At 45.0% G+C, this 20,677-nt stretch overlaps 1 protein-coding gene across 9 annotated transcripts in view; it reads left to right on the forward strand.

Annotated features, from left to right (window-relative positions):
• Positions 1-20,677, forward strand: part of adgrl2a (adhesion G protein-coupled receptor L2a) — an 807,643-nt gene that overhangs the window by 403,786 nt on the left and 383,180 nt on the right. For all 9 annotated transcript variants that reach the window (XM_060830637.1, XM_060830636.1, XM_060830643.1 and 6 more), the window contains one exon: positions 17,895-18,074. In XM_060830637.1, coding sequence (XP_060686620.1) covers positions 17,999-18,074 — 76 coding nt within the window. In that variant the 5' untranslated portion in view covers positions 17,895-17,998. The remainder of the gene's footprint in view (positions 1-17,894; positions 18,075-20,677) is intronic.

A 20,677-nucleotide genomic window follows, 5' to 3' on the forward strand; every position in this document is an offset into this window, starting at 1 on the left:
CACTAGGCCATTGCCTCCAGTCCTAGCTGCACTTTGGTTATCCCTACACCCCAAGAGCTACAACAGTTCAAGAAGGCAGGTTGTCACGACCTTCTCCAGGTCATTAAATGTGATGGTCAATAAATGTTTAGGGAATCCAATGATGAAAAGATTTAAGATATTTCCCCCATTCCCTTCCTGCGATACAATGGGTGACTCTGCTTCCTAGTGTTTCATTGCTATTTCGGAATGTGTAAGGGTCAGGGAAGATGCTATCCGAATGCAAGTCTTGCCTGACGCACTTTTGGAGAGGCTCACCAGCTGTAGGTTTTTGAAGCTTGAACCTTCAGGGGATTCAATCTCCTGCTCATTTTTCAACTAGAGTGACATTGTGTTAAAATGGGAGATCTTGGGTCATTTGACGAACTTTTCAATAGCATGGAGGGCTGTGACATTTCTGCTGTGCCCCACCCCTGTTAGCTTCAATTGTCTTTGCGTCACCTTATAATAAATTAATGAGCTGTCGCGGACAGAGTGAGGTCTGTGTCTGTCAGATGGTGCTTTCTGATCAGGGGCGGCGGTGGGAGGAGGAAGCATTTCATGTTTGCTGCTGTTCATGTTTACTTTTCGGTGCACCTAGACCATCGGCAAAGTCAATGTCGAGACCAGGACCCCAAAGAATGGAAAGCATTCCCTCAAATTAGCAAAAGCAAGCTCGGTTAAAAATGTTAAAGTTGAGATTGATTTTTACTTGCACGAGCTGCGATCATTTCCAAGGCGGAGTTGAGACAGAGATTAACAATGACGTCATTAAATAACAGGCCAGCCTCAGAGGGCACTGAAGGGCTGACTGCTGTTCTTATTACCTTGGACATGTGAAGTGGAACTCTCTTCTGCATTGGGTGTCCCAGAGGTAAGCTCATGTCCTGTCCCTGCTGTATTCTATTTACTTGTGTAGTTAGATTCACAACAGCATAGTAACAGACCCTTCAGCCCAAGATGTCCACACCAACCCTCTGAAGAGTAACCCACCCAGACCCCTGACTAATGCATCTAACTCTATGGGCTATTCTAACACGGCCAGTTCACCTGACCAGCACATCTTTGGATTGTGAAAGGAAACCCACGCAGACACGGGGAAAATGTGCAAACTCCACACTGACCGTTGCCCAAGGCTGGAATTGAACCTGGGCTCCTGGTGGTGTGAGGCAGCAATGCTAATCATTGAGCCACTGTGCCACCCCGTACTAACGCCACCTCATGCTGACTTCTTTATAGCTCACTTTAACTAAGATCAGCCAATAGAATACGAGAGCATCACAGAATTGTTTGGGTGCAGAGGATGCTCAGCCTATCGTGCTGCACCGACTTGCTAAATGAGCATCATTACCGAGTGCCAATTTCCTGCCTTTCCCCTGTGTCCTTGCATATTATTTTCATCATCTAATCATCCAATTGCCTCTTGGATACCTCTGTTGAACCTGGCTCCATCACATTGCCAGACAGTACATTCTGTATCCTAACCACTCTCTGGGTGAGTCTGTTTCTCCCCTCCTTCACCCTTGCTTCTTTTGCAGATCACTCGAAATCCATGCCCCCACAATCATGTTCCTATTACAAGTGGGAACAGTTTCTCCCTGTCTACACTGTCCAACCACCGCTCGTGATTTTGAAAACCTCCAACTGACTGCCCTCAGCCTTCTTCGCTTCAAGGAGAATAGTTCCAATTTCATCAATGTGTCCTTGTAACAAGCCATGGACTCAGTGGTTAGCACTGCCCGCCTCACAATACTAGGGACCTGGGTTTGATTCCACCCTCGGGCGATTGTCTGTGTGGAGTTTGCACGTACTCCCCGCATCTGTACGGGTACCCTCAGGGTGCTACAGTTTTCTCCCACAGTCCAAAGATGTGCAGATTCAGTGGATTGGTCAAGAAATGCAGTTTTACAGGAAGAGAACATAGAACAGTACAGGCCTTTTGGCCCACAATGTTGTGACGAGCATTTATCTTAATCTAAAATCAACCTAACCTACACACCCCTCAATTTCACGCCGTCCATGTGCTTGTTCAGCAGTCGCTTAAATGTCACTAATGTCTCTGACTCTACTCCAATCACTGGCAATGTATTCCACACACCCATCTCTCTGCGTAAAGAACCTACTTCTGACATTTCCCCTCAACCTTCCTCCAGTCCCCTTAAAATTATGACCCCTCATGACAACCATTTCTGCCCTGGGGAAAAGTCTCTGGCTAGTTACTCTATCTATATCTCTCATTACCTTGTACACCTTTCTCAAGCCACCTCTCTTCCTCCTCTCCAGAGTGAAAAGCCCTAGCTCACTCAACCACTGTCCATAAGACAAGCCCGCCATTCCAGACAGCATCCTGATAAATCTCATCTGCACCCTCTCTAAAGCACCTACATCTTTCCTATAATGAGGTGACCAGAACTGGACACAATATTCCAAATGTGGTCCAAGTGGGGTGGGTCTGGAAGCATTGGTCTTCAGAGCATCGGTGTGGACCCAGTGGGCTGAATGACCTGCTTCCACACTGTAGAGATTCTAAAGTTCCTCATCTGTGGAACCGTTCTTGTAAAGTGCATCTGCATTCTCTCCGATGTGTTCACATTCCTGCTATAATATGGCACCGAGAACTGTACACAGTTCTCCAGTTTAGGTCTAAGAAAACTCTTATATAACTGTCTTGATGTGTGAGTATCACTAGTTGGGGCAGCATGTATTGGCAATCCCTAAATTGCTGCTGACAAGCTGATGATAAGCTCTGTCCTTGAACGGTGTAGTCCATGTGGTGTAGGGACATCAACAATGCAGAGAGTTGCAGGGCATTTACCCAGCTACAGTGAGGGAGGAATAGACCTCCAGGTCAGGTTGGTGAAAGTGAGGTCTGCAGATGCTGGAGATCAGAGTCAAGATTATTCCTGATGAAGGGCTTTTGTCCGAAACTTTGATTTTCATGTTCCTTGGATGCTGCCTGACCTGTTGTGCTTTTCCAGCACCACTCTAATCCTGACTCCAGGTCAGGAAGGTGAGTGGCTTGGAGTGGAACTTGCACATGGTGGCAGCCCTGTGCATCTGCTGCCCTTGTCCTTCTCGGTTTGAAAAGCGTTATCGAAAACAAGCCTTGGATGTCATGGCAGTGCTGCTTACAGATGGTACCCACTTGCTGCCACTTTGGGCTGGCATGTGTCTCGAGTGCAAACTGTGGCAGGAGATGTGAATTTTGGGAAAGAAATCAGTGATGCCTGAATCTGGGGAGAGGGAATAAAAAGAAAAGTGGAATATTAGTGTTCAGTTTAAGAGGACCGGGATGCAGAGGGAAAGACGCCGTGCATCATCAGGACGTTGGTCTTTGGTCAGACCCGTCCAGAGCACAGGGGTCAGGAAAGGCCTCATCTTGACAATATAGATTGATGAGACTGATATGGGGACTTTGAAATTTAATTAGGAAGAGCATTTTGCATAAGTGTGGTTTGTATTTCTTTGAGTCTTGGAGACTGAGGGATGATCTGATCAAAAGGTTTAAAATGTTAAAAGGACTCAATAGGTCTCATGGCAAGCAAACTGTTTCTGACGGTCAACTATTGGGGGTCAACTATCCTAAATTTGAACTTGGGCCATTTAGGTGCAAAATCCATAGCTGCCTTCTGATGCAAAGGACAGTAAGGATTAGGAACACACTTCCGTGAAAAGGCTTAGAGATATTTGGAGTTTTTGCGACTGTGGTGAATAGATTTAGGCTTGTTGAAGGTACTGAGGGGAGTGGAGCAGAGGTGGGGGAAATGGAGATGGCAGGAGATCAGCCACAATCAAAATCGATGCCAGAATTCGCCCAAGGACCCAGCTCCTGTTCCCCATGTTCTGTTGCCACTGCCCCTGAATTCAGCATAAATTGGCAGTGACTGGTGCGGGAATGAAAACATTTTGAAGTGAGTTTATTGTCACGTGTACCGAGGCACAGTGAAAGCCATTGCCTTGTGAGCAATACAGGCAGGTCACAGAGTTAAAGTAGCATAGATGGTAAATAATAGGTAACCAGCAGCAAAAACAAAAACACAGATACAGAATGTCATGCTGGTGCATACCAGTAGCAGCTGGTATGGAGCAGAGCAAACTTTGCCATGCCTCAAGCTTGTGCTGAATCTGGCTTGATGCTGCACATAGAGACAGGGAAATTAGGAGGAGGCCATTCAGCCCTTTGAATCTACTTAGAGAAAGTGAAGACTGCAGATGCTGGAGATCAGAGTCGAACAGTGTGGTGCTAGAAAAACACAGCAAGTCAGGCAGCATCCGAGGAGCAGGAGAATCAAAAGTTTCGGGCATGAGCCCTTCATCAGGCTCATTCCCGATGAAGGGTTTATGCTCAAAACATTGACTCTCCTGTTTCTCAACTGCTGCCTGACTGGCTGTGCTTTTCCAGCACCACACTCTTCGACTATGAGTCTACTCCGCCATGCAATATGATCATCGCTGATCAACCAAATCCATACCCTGTTCTCACTTTTTCCCCATATTCTTTGATCCCTTTAATCACGAGGACTATATCATTCCCCTTCTTGAAAACAGTTAATGTTTTGGATTCTCTGAGGCAGAGAATTCCACAGGGCTCCCCAGTCTCTAATTTCCTCACATCTCAGTCCTAAATGGCCTACGCTGCATCTTTAGAATGTCACTGCTGTTTCTGAGTTCCCTGGTCATCAGGAATATCCTTCCGACACGCCCATCTCACCCACAATCCCAGGAAATGAAAGAAACTGTTAGAGCAGGCAGCCTGATCTCCAGTTCAGAGAGAGGTAATGGTCTAGTGGTGGTGGTGAGGTGGCGGGGGAGGGGGGCGTTGGTATTAATCCAGAAATCAATGTTCTGGGGGACCTGGCATCAATGCTGGATTTCAGTTGCATCAAACAAAGGTCTGGAATTAAGAGTCTAATGATGACTATGAATCCACTGGTTCACGAAAGTCCTTACCTGCACCTCACCTGATGAAGGGAAAGTGCTCTGAAAGCTTCTGACTTCAAATAAACCTATTGGATTATAACCTGGGGTCATGTGACTTCTGACCTTACCTGGTCTGGCCCACATGTGACTCCAGACCCACAGCAATGCAGTTAACTCTCAAAATTGGAGGCAATCAATACATGCTGGATCTATATTGTGAATGAATAAAGAAAATGTTGGGGCATGCCAATGGGTTTTATTTGCCCGATATCAGGGTGTTCAGCTTCCTGCATGGCGCTCCTTCTCTGGCTGACTCCATTTCTTCAGATAGGCATTTCTTTCCTCATCCAGTGTCTTAAATGAACATACTGACCCATAAGGCTATAAGAAATAGGAGCTGGAGTAGGCCATGAAGTCTTCTCTGCCAATCAATATGATCATGGCTGATCCAACCTTCTCACACCCACTCTCCTGCCCTTTCCCTGTGCAACTCCTGGCTCTCTTCCTCAAGAATCTCTCTATCTCAGCCATAAATATACACAAGGGCTATTCCCCCACAGCCCACTGTGGTAAGGAGATCCAAAGACTCATAAGCCTGAGGGAAGAAATTCCTCCTCTCCTCATTCTTAAATGGTACTTTTTTTTTGTTCTGAGACTATGCCCTCTGATCCTAGACTCTCCCATGGGAAGAGAAACATCTTTTCAGCATTGACCCTGATAATGCATGGCCTAGAAAGGGTGGACACTGGGAATTTGTTTCTGTTAGGTGGGAGACTAGGACTCATTGGCACAGAATTGGAGGGGGTTAATTTAAAATGAGGAGACATTACTTCAGCCAGAGAGTGGTGGGCCTGTGGAATTCATTGTCACGGAGCACAGTGGAGGCTGGGACGTTAAATGTCTTCAAGGCAGAGATTGATAAACTTCTTAATCTCACAAGGAATTACGGGATACAGGAAGAGTGCGGGTAAGAGGAGTTGAAATCCACATCAGTCATGATTAAATGGCGGAGTGGACTCGATGGGCCAAAAGACCTTACTTCCACCCCTATGTCTTATGGTCTTATGAATTGGCTTCTGAAGAATTCTAGGTGTTTCGATGAGGTGATCTCTCATTCTTCTAGACCCCAGTGAGTAGAGATCCAGCCTGTTTCAGCCATTGCTTCATCCATCCTCGGGATCATCACTGAACTGCCTCAAATGAAATGAGATTTTTGCTTAAATAACTGGTCCTTCTCACCTCCATGCCAGGTGTTCAAGATAAGTTGGACAAGTATGTGTCAAACTGTTTCGTTTCCCCTCTGGGACTTAATCCTCTTTAACTTCCCTGTCCCTGCCTGTCCGAATGATGACTTAATGTGGGCGAAATCCTGGATCACTATTACTTCATTTGCCAGCTCTGTGTGTACACCATGAGGTAATCTGAATATTGATTGATTGGGAACCGTGATTAATGAGCCACAGATTGGGAGCAGTGAAGCCGAGAGCTGCAGAGATTACAATTTCAGCTGCTGTTGATTTCACGTCCTATTTCAGCGCTGGGAGTGGGGGAGTTGGTGGGGGGGGAGGGAGGTTGCACTAATCTAACAGCTTTCTTTTACCCGTGAATGCGCTCACAAAAAACTCCCCATGTCCAAATGTCAGAAAGAAAAAACCCAGTTCGAGGTGAGGTGATGTGTGAGCATGTCTTTTTGCTTTATTCAGGAGGAAAACACATTTGAATTCTAGTCTGATGGCAAGGAAGTTAGATCTGCGAGCTGATGTATTTATCAGATTGCAGTCATTCGAGCAATATGAAGGATGGTGCTGCGTGGCAGGGATTTAAGTTTCTCTGGATTAAGGGTGTTTACTGGTGTAGCTGATGTGCTTTGTTGGGAAAGTGGGAGTTAGATTATCTTGTCAGCTGCAGCTCCTAGCCCCTCTCACCTTTCATTCCCTTCCTCTCTCCCTCTCCTATGTCAAGTGAGGAGTGAGAGAGAGAGAGAAAGGTCATATTGTGTGTCAGAGGAAAGAATGCATCAAGTCAGCTGCAAGCACGTCTGTCCCATGTCAACCCCCACGGTAAAGGCGCATAGGGAGCACCACGGCTGTCTGTTGCAATTTGAAGGATTTTGTCTGCCTGTCCAGTGAAGGGGAGAGCAAGGATGTGACATGATTTGTTGGGGAGAATTGGGTTGGCTGGAACCTGTCCAGGCTGTCACAGTGTAATGCGACCGGGACTCTGGGGTCATTGGTGGCCTTCAAACCCGTGTGGGGAGGGCAATGCTGCAGTTTCTAAAATTTGCTCTGCACATGCCAAGAACGACAGAGAGGGAGTCATTCTCGACTGGGTTGTCATTTCTCTGCTGCGTAGAGGACAAGTGACCTTTCACACGGACTGTCAGTCAAATACCATCGAGTAGAAATGAGCTGTTAGTACGAAAGGAGGGAAGGTCAGAGTGCGTTCGGTGAGGGTAGGAGGCAAGATTGAACCATTGAAAAGTTAATGGGGATTGGATGTTGGAGGTTGAGTTCATACAGAGCTGTTGGTGAGACATACACACACACCCCACACACACCATTGCTGCTATCAAGATGAGAAATGACCCAGCCAGTCAGTTGTGTGCGTTAAAGAAAAACATGGGACTTGAGCCAACGACTGTTGAACTTACTCAAATGGCTTGGAGGACCTTCTGTTCAATCCAACATCTCCTGGTAGCACAGCATCCTCTGTTCCTCACCCATACCCACTGCAGCTTTCAGAAGCCCCTTTCAAGAGAAGTGAGGTCTCTGCTTGATAGATGCATCATATTGATTTTCAGATGGTGTCATTGACCGAATTAGCATTAATGTGCGTTTTAAGAAACCACGCTGCCAGGCTTCAGTGTGTGAATGAGCATGAGCTGATTCAGGTTTGTGAACGCACGCTCTTGCATAGCTGCATTGGCTTTGTACAAGATGTCAGATCTGCTGGGAAAAAATCTTCCAGAATATTTCCCATCTAACGTGTGCTGATACATGGGTACAAACCTTACAGGATCCACTGCATCTTTGAAGCAACGTTTGAAAAATCAAAGCAAGTTTCAAGCACTTGGTTGAGTTCACCAACATGGAGCCATCGAGTCGTACAGCATAAAACAGACCCATTGGTCCAACTGATCTGGTCAGCATGGACAAGTTGGACCAAAGGGCCTGTTTCTGTGCTCTACAACTGAATGACTATATGTTGGGAGAACTCAGCAGAGTGCTTGAAACTTGTTTTGATTTTTCCCTTTAAGGCTGGGTTACCCTTTCTGATTACAATGCTGTCTATCTCAGCTTTTGGTGTACTTAGAGCTTGACTTCAGCCAAGAAATATCATTTTTGCGCATTATTCAACAATGTAGATCATTGGGGTGACACGGTGGCTCAGTGGCTAGCACTGCTGTCTCACAGTGACAGGGACCTCGGTTTGATTCCAGCCTTGGGTGAATATCTACGTGGAATTTACACATTCTCCCCCTGTCTGCATAGGGTGCTCCAGAGATGTACAGGTTAGGTGAATTGGCCATGCTAAATTTCCCAAAGTGTTCAGGGATGTGTAGGTTGGGTGCATTAATCAGGGGGAAAATGTAGGAACATAAGCCTGGGTGGGACACTGTGCGGAGGGTTGGTGTGAAATTATTGGGCTGAAGGGCCTGTTTCCACACTGTCGGGATTCATGACAAATTATTTTGTATTTGAGGAGTCCAGGCAGACAGCAGAGTCAGCGACATAAAGGTCAGCTCCAGAAGACTATTTTCATTCTGTTACTTACTCCTTGTGATTCTGTTTCAAGCAATGACCTAATTTCTTTTCAAAAAGTGTTGATAGCACCAGTTTCAACATTGATTAATAGAAGATGATTCCATAGTCTCAACAACCCATCATCCAAAGATCATTTTTTTGCTGACCTTCTCCCTCGTGATCATTTAAATTTTCTTTCTTTCATGCCGTCCTTTTCAAAGAGAGAGAAGCAGTCAGCTCACTCGTTACCTTGCTGTAGCGCGATGTCATGCTGAAGGCCACTCGTCTAGTTTTCTGTTAAATTTCTTGGGTCTAGTGGGAGGAGAAAAATAACCCCATTCTTTTTGGTCTTTCGCTGGCATCATGACCGATGGGGGTCTGCATATGAAGCTCCCGCTCTCCCCAGCTTTCTTGACTTCTGCCTCCTGTTTGGATCCACACACTGCAACATTTCTGTGAGCATTTGTATTTAAGGAATGAATCTAAATCTCACCCTCCTTTGAAGGAACGTTTTTACCAAAGCTGATTTCCAGATGCTGGGTGGGCCAGCATTTATTGCTCATCACTAAGTTAAGAGTCAACCACATTGCTGTGGGTCTGGAGTCACATGTAGGCCAGACCAAGGTGTGGATGGCAGTTCCCTTCTCTAAGGGGAACGAGTGAACCAGATTGGTTTTCCCCAACAATTTTGTGGTCATCATTCAATTCTTAATTTCAGATTTTTAATTGAATTCAAATTTCACCATCTGCCATGGCAGGATTCGATCCCAGGTTCTCTGGATTAATGGTCTCCTAGTAAATCTACTAGGTCATTGCCTCTCCCTGAACCTCTATCCCCAAACAATTAACTTGGGGGTTCTAGATTACTTGCCAGTGGCATTAACACTGCACCAACACCACCATACCGTCCCACCCCGCCCCACTGCCATCCCACACCCCCCAAAAAAGTTGTGTTTGGACCCCAGTGGAAGCTGGATGTTGAAAATTAGTGTCTCACTTCCTGAAGCTCAGCAGGCACACACATTCTCATGTATACATACTGACAATCACACACGCACACACTCCCACTCGCACACTCTTCCCCCCACACACACTCTCTCTCTCTCTCTCTCACACGTACACAGACATTCTCTCTCTCTCACAAACCACCCACACACGCACACGTACACACACACACCTACATGCACACACTCCCACGCGCACACTCTTCTCCCCCCGACACACACACTCTCTCTCTCTCTCACACACATACACAGACATTCTCTCTCTCTCACAAACCACCCGCACACGTACACACACACACACACACACACACACACACACACACCTACATGCACACACTCCCACGCGCACACTCTTCTCCCCCCGACACACACACTCTCTCTCCCTCTCACACACATACACAGACATTCTCTCTCTCTCTCACAAACCACCCGCACACGTACACACACACACACACACACACACACACACACACACACACACACACACACACACACACACACACACACACACCTCTCTGATTGCCGCTGTCTCAACTCTCATGGAGGGATTTGCAACAATTTCCAAGCCTCCAAATAAGGCCACAGAGAGAAAACCTTCAGGAAGCACTGTTCTAATGCTGGAGGATTAAATAAAGAAATCAAGACAGAATGTGCACTTGGATCATAAAATGCCAATAAAGGAAGCAATAAAGTACTTCTTGAAGTGTAGTCACTGATGTAAAAGGTCAGATCTTTCTGGCCGTAGTACGGTCCCATAAATAATGACCGTAACGCTTTGTGACATTGATCAAATTGATATTAACCCGATTATTGGAATGAATCCCGAATTATCTTTGGAGCTGGCACACGTGTGCCCATTCAAATTAACACCTTACCCAGAATTAGATTCAAACATTGGAATCAAAGTCCTCTGCTTGGAAATTTGTAAAGTAATAATGTTGGTTCAGAATGTTGGTGCTTGAACTGTAACAAAAGTATTGTGTCCCAGGATGGGCTGTTCTTTATAAAACATCAAAATTCTAGAAATTACGCCAGTTATCTCCAGTATTTGCAAGTCATATTCTGGACAGTGTGATCCAAATGGATGGATGTTGAAATGTCTTTCAGTCGAAAGTTATTTTACAGCAATCTTTGTATTTCTATTGCAGAACAGATAGCAGCTCTAGGAGAGTAATTAGGGCAAGAATTGAGACCAAGTGAAAGATGGAGAGACTAGGATATGTAAATGAGGGTTTGACCAAAGTGTTAGCGTATGAAAAGAGAGAGAGAGAAAGCGAGAGAAATGTAGACAAAATGGTGTAGAGCAGGAATTCCAGAGCTTCTAGCCTGGGCCAGTGGCTTTCAAACAGAAAAAAAATGTTTTCAAATAGCTTAGCAATTATATACAACAAACGCAGAGGATGCTGGAAAACCTCAGCAGGTCTGGCAGCATCTGTGGAGGGAGAAAAATGGAGTTGACATTTTCGAGTCTGGTATCACTTCTTCAGATGTTCTGGCTAAATATGCTGCTCAGTAGAATGCAAAAGCAAAAATGTGCTTGACTTCAAAATGAAGGAAGCTAACAGCATGATCCACTTGCTCTATGGATCACAATCTTCATTCAGAACTCTGCTGTGTGTGGCCTGAGTCCTAATCACCCTCCTGCTCACGGACCAACATGAACTTTCTGACCAATGATGCCTTCAGTTTAAAATCCCCCATTACTGTTTACAAATCCTTCCATGGACTTACAACAGCACATCAAGGTGACCTCCTCCAGTTGTGCTGCACTCATTCAACTTCATTTTGTTGACATTGGTGAGGCCTCTTCTGGAATTTTTAAAAATTAGATTACTTACAGTGTGGAAACAGGCCCTTCAGCCCAACAAGTCCACACTGACGCACAAACCACCCAGGCCCATTCTCCTACATTTACCCCTTCACCTAACACTACAGGCAATTTGGCATGGCCAATTCACCTAACCTGCACATTTTTGGATTGTGGGAGGAAACTGGAGCACCCGAAGAAAACCCACGCAGACACGGGGCTAATGTGCAAACTCCACACACAGAGTTGCCTGAGGCAGGAATTGAAGCCAGTGCTAACCACTGTGCCACCGTGCCGCCCACTACTCTATCCACTTCTGGTCACCCTGTTATAGGAAGGATATTATTATACAGGGGATGTTGCCAGGTCCGGAGGGCTTCAGACATGTAAGTAAACTGGAAAGACTGGGACGTTTTTCATTGGAGCATAAGATGTTAAGTGGTAACTTTATAGAAGTTTATAAAATCATGAGGGGCCTAGATAAAGTGAACAGGAAACTAGACAAGGATCTTTTCCCGAGGGAGCTCATGGCTAGGGGGGCATATTTTTAAGGTGAGAGGAGAAATATTTAAAAAAGACATGAGGGGCAACTTTTTTTATGCAGGAAGTAGTTTGTTGTGGATTGAACTGCCAGAGGAAGTGATGGATGCAAGTACAGTTACAACATTTAAACAACATTTGGATAAGTTCATGAGTGGGAAAGGTTTGGAGGAAAACAGGGCATGTGCAAACAGGTGGGACTTGTTTGGTTTGGGAACACGGCTGGTGTGGACTAATTGGACTGAAAGGTGTTTCCATGCAGTGGGAATCTATGACATCCCCGAATTTACATTGCTCTGAAAGAGAGGCATACTGGACTCACAACATTAACTGTCTCTTCACAGATGCTGCCAGGCCTGTTGAGTTTCTCCAGCAATGCTTTTTTTCAGATTTCCAGCATCATCAGTATTTTGCTTTCATAGCCTTTATATGCCTTCCAGTTGACCTGTAGTTTTCATATCATGGAAGTGCTACATGTCAAAGTGTTTTATTAGCGCTTTGTAAGTAAGCAGGTATTCGCATTAGTTTTGTTCTGAGCTGTTAGATCAAATATCCAATTTGCTGCACACTGCACATAGGAACTCATCAGGTCCACAAACACTTCTCATGAGCACATGACTTTTCTCTGGAAAGTCAGTGTTGTTAGATCCTGGACTCGCCCCAGCCTTTCCCCATTGGGATTCTCCACTATTTGCTACTGAAGTGGCTCTAAGTTCAGGTAAAACCCAGTCACAAATTGCAGAAGTTGAGACACTAGATTCGTCCTGAAAACCGTTTCAGATTTCCTGTTGTCTTCTGCTTTGTTTACTTTGGCAGTTCCATTTCACTCACCACGGGAGCTTTCTGCTGCACGGACTGTGTGCACAGGAGCTGCAGCATTAATTATATTATGTTCAAACAGCGGCAAATGGAGTTTGTAGCTCTTATCGTTTGAAAGCAAAATACTCCTTTTCCCATCAAAAACTACTTTTATGTCCACTGCTCAAGATGGCTAAAATATGCTGCTCAGTAGAATGGAAAGGCAAAAACGTGCTTGCCTTCAAAGCAAAGGAAGATAAACAGCATGATCCACTTGCTCTGATCACAATCTTCATTCAGAACTCTGAGGTCTGTAACCTAATTGTACTGAGTCCTATTCACCCATCATCACCCTGCTTTCTAACAAGCGCTGATTGTGGGCAGGTGGCTCAGTGGTTAACGTTGCTGCCTCCCAGTACCAGGGACCCTGGTTCCATCCCACCCTCAGGCAATTGTCTGTGTGGAGTTTTGCACGCGCTCACTGGTGTCTGTGTGAGTTTCCTCCCACTGTCCAAAGATGTGCAGGTCAGATGGATTGGCTGTGCTAAACTTCCCATAGTGTCCAGGGATGTGCAAGTTAGGCTGGACTGGCCATGCTAAATTGTCCATTGTACCCAGGGATGTGCACATTAGGGTGGATTGGCGATGCTAAATTTCCCATAGTGTCCAAGGATGTGCAGGTTAGGGTGGATTGGCCATGCTAAATTGCCCATAATGCCCAGGGCTGTGCAGGCTAGCTGGGTTAACCATGGGAATTGTAAGGTTTCAGGGATGGGATGGGTGTGTCTAGATGGGTGTTCTTCAGAAGGTCACTGATGGGCTGAATGGCCTGCTTTCCATATTGTATGGATTCTTCGAGCATTAATTCCCTGATTGTCAGCACCTTGATTTGAAAATCCCCATTCCCTGTTGACAAATCCTTCTGTGAACTTACACTGACACATTGAAACGATCTCCTCCAGTTGTGCTGCACTCCCCTTTGCTTTGTCTCTCGTTCACCTCTCTGATTTTTCATTGCTATGCTGTTGTCACCAATGCCTTCAGCAGCTTTGATCCTTGAACCTCTGTTATCTCACCCTGCTCCTTTAGAGATGCTGCTTAAAATCTACCTCTTTGACTGAATGTTCAGACGCTTGGCCAGATATCTCCCTGCGGGTTCGCTGTCAACATTTAGTGCAGATTGCAGTTGTATTTGTAAAGTGCCTCTCAGTGTGAGAGGTGACAATAGAGCCATGTGCAGGCTGTTTTGAGAGGTGACTGCATTAGGAGGGAGAGCACCAGTTAAGCTGAGGGTGCTATCTGGGGAGCTGATGGCTCAGTGTGAGATGATTAAGCCAGAGTAAAAAGTGAGGTCTGCAGATGCTGGAGATCAGAGCTGAAAATGTGTTGCTGGTTGAAGCGCAGCAGGTCAGGCAGCATCCAAGGAACAGGAAATTCAACGTTTCAGGCACAAGCCCATTCCTGATGAAGGGCTTGTGCCCGAAGCGTCGAATTTCCTGTTCTTTGGATGCTGCCTTATTAAGCCAGACCCAGGTAATTTCAGGGGATCTGGCTGTCACAATGACTGGTGGTAGAGTTTCAACTCAATAAAAATCTGGAATTAAGAGTCTAATGATGACAGTGAAAATGCTGTCAGAAAAATCTATTTGGTTTATTAATGTTTTTCTGCCAGATGCTGCCTGTCTGGCCAACATAGGACTCCAGACCCACATCAATGTGGTTGATTCTTAACCATTCTTCAGGTGTGTTGGCAGCTTGGGTTCAATTCCTACACCAGCTGAGAATACGATGAACGATTCTCCTTCTCAATCTCTTCCCTCGCCTGAGGCATGGTGACCCTCAGGTTAAACTACCACCAGTCATCTCTCTCTCTCTCTCTCTCTTGCTCTCTCTCTCTCTCTCTCTCTCTCTCTCTCTCTCGCGTGCTCTCTCACACACACCCCACCCATCCCATGAAAAAGAGAGGTTTGACTGGACTCTGGTGACATGATCTTTACTTTTATCCGCTGGGCAATTAGGGATGTCATTAAATGTTGGCCCAACTGGTGATGCCCACATCCAGTGAGAAAATACAAGTGGTGTTTTTTTTAAAATTAGCTTCCTGGAGAGTTGGAGATGGAGAGGTGACTTTGTGGAGAATCATGGAATCATGAGGGGCATGGATTAGATGAATGGACAAAGTCTTTTCCCCAGAGTAGGGGAGTCCAAAACTAGAGAGCATAGGTTTATGGTGAAAGGGAAAGATTTAAAAGGGACCTAAGGGGCAACTTATTCATGCAGAGGGTGGTGTGTGTATGGAATGAACTGCCAGACGGGGTGGTGGAGGCCGGTATAACTACAACATGAATGCTTTCAATTGTTTGCAAGATGTGTTACCAAAGGGAAGACAGGCATCCCCTAATCACTTATAGAATCATAGAGTGGTACAGCATGCAAACAGACCCTTCCACCCAACTCATCCATGCTGACCAGATGTTCAAAATAAATTGAGCCCCATTTGCCAGCATTTGGCCCATATCCCTCCAAACCCTTCCTATTCATATACCCATCCAGATGCCTTTTAAATGCTGTAATTGTACCAGCCTTCACCCCTTCCTCTGGCAGCCTATTCCATACACACACCACCCTCTGCGTGAAAAAGTTGCCCTTTAGTCCCTTTTACTATCTGCCCTCTCTCGCCTTAAACCTATGCCCTCTAGTTATGGACTCCCCACCCAGGGCAAAGACCTTACCTATTTACCCTATCCACACCCCTCATGATTCTATAAACCTCTATAACGTCACCCCCAGTCTCTGATGCTCCAGGGAAAACAGCCCCAGCCAATTCAGTATCTCCCTATAACTCAAACCTTCCAACCCTGGCAACATCCTTGTAAATCTTTCAAGTTTCACAACATCCTTCCGACAGTAGGGAGACCAAAATTGCACACAGTATTCCAAAAGTGGCCGCAATGACCTCTCAACTCCTGTACTCAATGCACTGACCAATAAAGACTATTCTATCTACCTGGCTGAGGAATTTCCTTTAACATGCTGACTGACTGACCATTGCCCCCCCACACTGTGCATTTTTTTGGAGTCATACTTTCATGTTGTCTCTGCTGTTTGTTTTGACTTAGTTATTTGCTGGGGTCAGTAAAGGTTGGTGGCAAACAATAGAAGGAGCTCAGAGAGGAGCAGAGTTAGGGAAACAAGGCAGCCAGTCTAAACACACAGAGAGAGGGATCAAGTTGCAGCTAAAAACTTCCTAAGTAGTTGTGCTCTGTGATATCTGATCAGTCTCCTGCCTGTAAAATGCTCCCATCAGCAAGAAAAGGATTGTAGCCAGTCAGTCGAAGGTGGTCCACTGAAAGCCAGGTCATTGGGGACTGAAATACCAGCAGTGATCCACCTTTAGATTGACTTGCGGGAATGTGATATGCATTACCTGTTTGTTTATTTGTTTGCTAGACTGGCTGTCTTTGTAGCTGGTTCCGTCCCCAATTACATGGTCTAAAAGCCACTTCTGTCACCAGTCTCTCCCCATTTCTCAATAAGCACAGAACACTCGGAAGCTCCATTAGAGTGAGTTATGTTGGAATGTTTGCAGAGTTATTTTCACATAGACCCGCATGGCTGATCAATTGAGGGGCTTTAATTTCCCTTGCCAGGTCTCGGCCTTGACTGATTGGGAGGGAAAATGTTGACAAGGAATGCTTTCCCTCTTGTACCTGCTCCACCGTGTGGTCATAAGGTCTGGAATTCCCATCCATGAGCCCTGCTACCTCACGTTTCGCTCGCTGTCACACCCTAAAGTATTTCGAAATAGAATTTGCCTTCTCCGGTCATCTGTTAGTGTCTCTCCCATTAACTCGCTTCGCCTGCTAGAGTTCCTCAAAAGTGCCTTCAGACATTTACATATTATTCTTCTCTCCTTCCCACTGGAAGGATGTTGTGAAAGGGTGCAGAAAAGATTTACAAGGATGTTGCCAGGATTGGAGGGTTTGAGTTAAAGGGAGCAGTTGAATAGACTGGGGCTATTTTCCCTGGAGTGTTGGAGGCTGAGGGGGTGACCTTGTAGAGGTTGAGAAAATCATGAGGGACGTGGATAGAGTGAACAACCAATCTCGTCTTCCCAGGGTAGGGGAGTCCAAAACTAGAGGGCATAGACTTAGGGTGAGAGAGGAAAGATGTAAAAGAGACCTAAGGAACAACTTTTTCATGCAGAAGGTGGTGCGTGTATGGAATGAGCTGCCAGAGGAAGTGGTGGAGGCTGGTACAATTACAACATTTGAACGTCATCTGGATGGGTAAATGAATAGGGAGGGTTTAAAGGGATATGGACCAAGTGCTGGTAAATAGGACTAGATTAATTTAGGATATCTGGTTTTAATGGATGAGTTAGGTGGAATGGTCTGTCTCCATGTTATACATCTCTATGACTGATTTATCCATTCCCAACACCTTTTGCTGGCAGATAATGAGATGATATCAGGTCCCTTCCCTGTTGGGCTCTAGGACAGTGACATTTCCAACTGTGTAGCCTGCTTTGAACAGCCAAGCATTCAACAGAGATTAAAGTGGGATCAATCAGAGTCATATTGAATGGTGTGGCAGGGTCAAAGAGCTGAGTGGTCTCCTCCTGTGCCTTTGTTCTGGGGACATATTTAAAAATCACACAACACCAGGTTATAGTCCAACAGGAATATTTGGAAGCACTAACTTTTAGAGCATTGCTCCTTCATCAGGTTGTTAACCAACCACCTGATGAAGGAGCAGCACTGCAAAAGCTTCTGAATAAACCTGTGGGACTATAATCTGGTGTTGTGCGATTTTTAAATTTGTCCACCGCAGTCCAACAGTGGGTCCTCCACATCATTTGTTCTGTGAGTGACCCCCTGTTCAAGTTCGCTGCTTTCAGTCACACAGACTGTAGGATTGAGGTCAGTACATTACTCTGATAAACCATCATTCATTTAGAATCTTTAATCCAACAATTGATACCTCCTGCTCTGGTTTAAATTTGACAATGTATGTTGATTGAGACCACAGACGTAACAATTGCATTTTTTCTTTATATTTCAGGCTTGAAGAGTAATGAAGCAAACCATTAGCATCTGCTGTACAAAACTTCAGTAACCAGATGTGTTAAACAGTGTCTGCCAAAAAAAAACAACTCACTAAAGAAGATGTCACCGTCTGTCTGGAAACTTTGGGTCCTGTGGTGCTTTATTGTCCTTGGTGGGTGGTTACCATTTACAAAAGGTAAGATCTAAATCTTGTTGTTCACTAGAGTGAATTTTTTGAAGAGACAGTGTTGTTTGTCAGTGAGTTCACACTGTTTGGGGTTGATTTGCTGTCCGTATCCAATTGCACCACATCTCTTAGAACCATGGAAAACTTCTGGCACAGAAAGAGGCCATTCGTCCCATCACATTTGCACCAATTGAATATACTAGCTACCCATTGTAACCCCACTTGGCATCACTTGATCTGTAGGCCTGCACATTCCAGCCTTCAAATGTCGAAGAACCTTCACCTATGACCTTTGAGGTCATCCCTCAACTCATTTATGAAAATTCTCTTTCCTGTCTTTGGCAGCATGATGAGATGCAACTGTTACCCTGGTGACAACCAGCGACTTCCACTCAAGTTAGCTTCCTATGTTCTGCTGCGATTTAAGGATGTCCTGTTTTGCCCCCGGATCTTTCCCACTGGTTTGGCAAAGCTGAAAGCTCCTCTTAATTTTGTCAGTAGATCTGGTGGCTCCAGATGTCAGGAATTGTAATCCCAGTAAGAGAGAGAAGAACTTCTTCTTAGCCCAGCTTGAATTCAGGGATCCTCCCCTGTCCTGGTTGCCACTTGAGCTTACTGTTTGCGGAGAGTCACACAACCTCCAGATTTCTTTTCTTGCTGTCTTAATCTTATCTAATAAGAAAGACAGGCTTGAGTTTATCCTACACCTTTCACCACAACAGGACATCCAGGACAAACCAGAACCGGGAGTTACAGTCTGAGGATATCAGATGAGGAGAAATGTCTTCACCCAGAGAGTGCTGGGTCGTGGAATTAGCTACCACAGAATGCAGCTGAGGCCAGTTCATTGTGCTTGAGACTAGGCCAGACCACTCAAAACATTCTTAAGCAGGCAGCCCAGGCCATAACTTTGCAATTTGTACAGTGAAAATTACCTGGATTAAGTTAGCGAGGTTGACTACCAGGGTTAAAACAGACAAAAAAATTATTCATAAAATTGCACAGTGAAACACAAAGAACAGAATAAAGAACCCCTACAGAACTCGGTCTAACCAAACTAGACTTAATTATGCTGTCCCGAATATAGACAACAGTCCCAATAAGCAAACCCTCTTGAAAAACAGTATTCGTGGAACAGATGCTTACAGGTTAAAGTTAGGGGAGCTGAAGGAGAGAGAGAGAGAGAGAGAGAGAGTTTTCACACAGCTCACTGTTGAGCTTCCAACCAGTTCTGGACTGAAGTAAACTGCTCAGCTACAGAGCTGACCACTTCCCTTTTATTATACAGGTCACTTGTAAAACATGACCACCTTGGCCTGAAGTGTCATCTGTTCGCATATAAAACAAAAGGCATTTCAAAATCCCTTTTGTCTCTCGTTACCAAACCAGTCTGATTGGAGCCCGGTCTGATTTATTACCCCTCTGCAAACAATCAAGGACAGTGTCTCCTTGAGCCAAGGAATAACTTTTAGAGAAAAAAGGGACTAGCTTTGTGACAATTGAATGCTTTCAAGAATGAGTTAAATAGTTCTTAGTGCTAAAGGGATCAAAGGTTTGGGATGAAAGCAGGAGCAGGGGACTGGGTTGGTTTGTCGGCCGTGATCCTAGTGGAATAGACTCGAGGGGATGAATGGCCTCATCCTGCTCCTGTTTATTGACATTGCTATCCCAAAATAGTTTACAGCCAGTTAGCAACTTCTAAACTCTTGTTGCGACGGCTGTGTCGAAAATGCAGCGGTCAGTTTGTGTAAACAGCAGTATAATGATGACCACATAATCTGTTAGTGTGACATTAATTGACGGATTATTGTTCAGAACACCATAACCAAACTCAAAGTAGTGCCACAGGATTGACATTATGTCCCTTGGAGGGGAGCTGGATTGAACAACTCCATGTGAGAGAAAAAAAAAGCATACTTCTTCATAGGTGCAGAATTTGAGTGTCAAATTCTGGAACCAGACTTGAATCTGAAATTGTCTGGGTTAGAGGGCTGCCAACTGAACCACAGAAATAATCCACTCGGTGAGCCACAAAGTTGTTGCTATTGACTGTGTTTGCCTTTCAAAAGTGCAAACAGTTTACAGGAAAGGGAGTTTTGCCGACTGTTTCTGTTGCTGTCTTCTTGAGGCACCTTTTAATTTTTATTGTGAGATTGCTGTTTATAAGTCGTGGGATGTTGTGTTCAAATTGAATTTTACATCTGTGTGTTTGTGCGTTGCCGTACACAGACAGAGGTCCATGACAAAGGCCGATTGTTTCTAACTGAAATGCAGACTTACTTCAAGGATATTTTACTTGGGAGTAATTTGAACTTTTAATTAATGATCGCAAAGATATGCAATTGTTTGCAATTATTTCATGTGACACAGCGTCTCAATTTTTTTCATTATTATTCTTTCCCAGTGCTGATATCAAAATAGGCAGTTTTTTGTCAAAGTACTGAGTTTTGGGTATTGAGTGAATGTAGCGATAGGGCGAAAAGGTAGATTTTAAGTCCAAATTGAACCATAGAGTCATAGTCATAGCGATGTACAGCATGGAATTGAATCCTTTGATCCAACTCGTCCATGCTGACCAGATATCCTAAATTAATCCAGTCCCATTTGCCAGC

Source organism: Hemiscyllium ocellatum, chromosome 9 (genome assembly GCF_020745735.1).
Source record: "Hemiscyllium ocellatum isolate sHemOce1 chromosome 9, sHemOce1.pat.X.cur, whole genome shotgun sequence".
NCBI classification, from domain to species: domain Eukaryota; kingdom Metazoa; phylum Chordata; class Chondrichthyes; order Orectolobiformes; family Hemiscylliidae; genus Hemiscyllium; species Hemiscyllium ocellatum.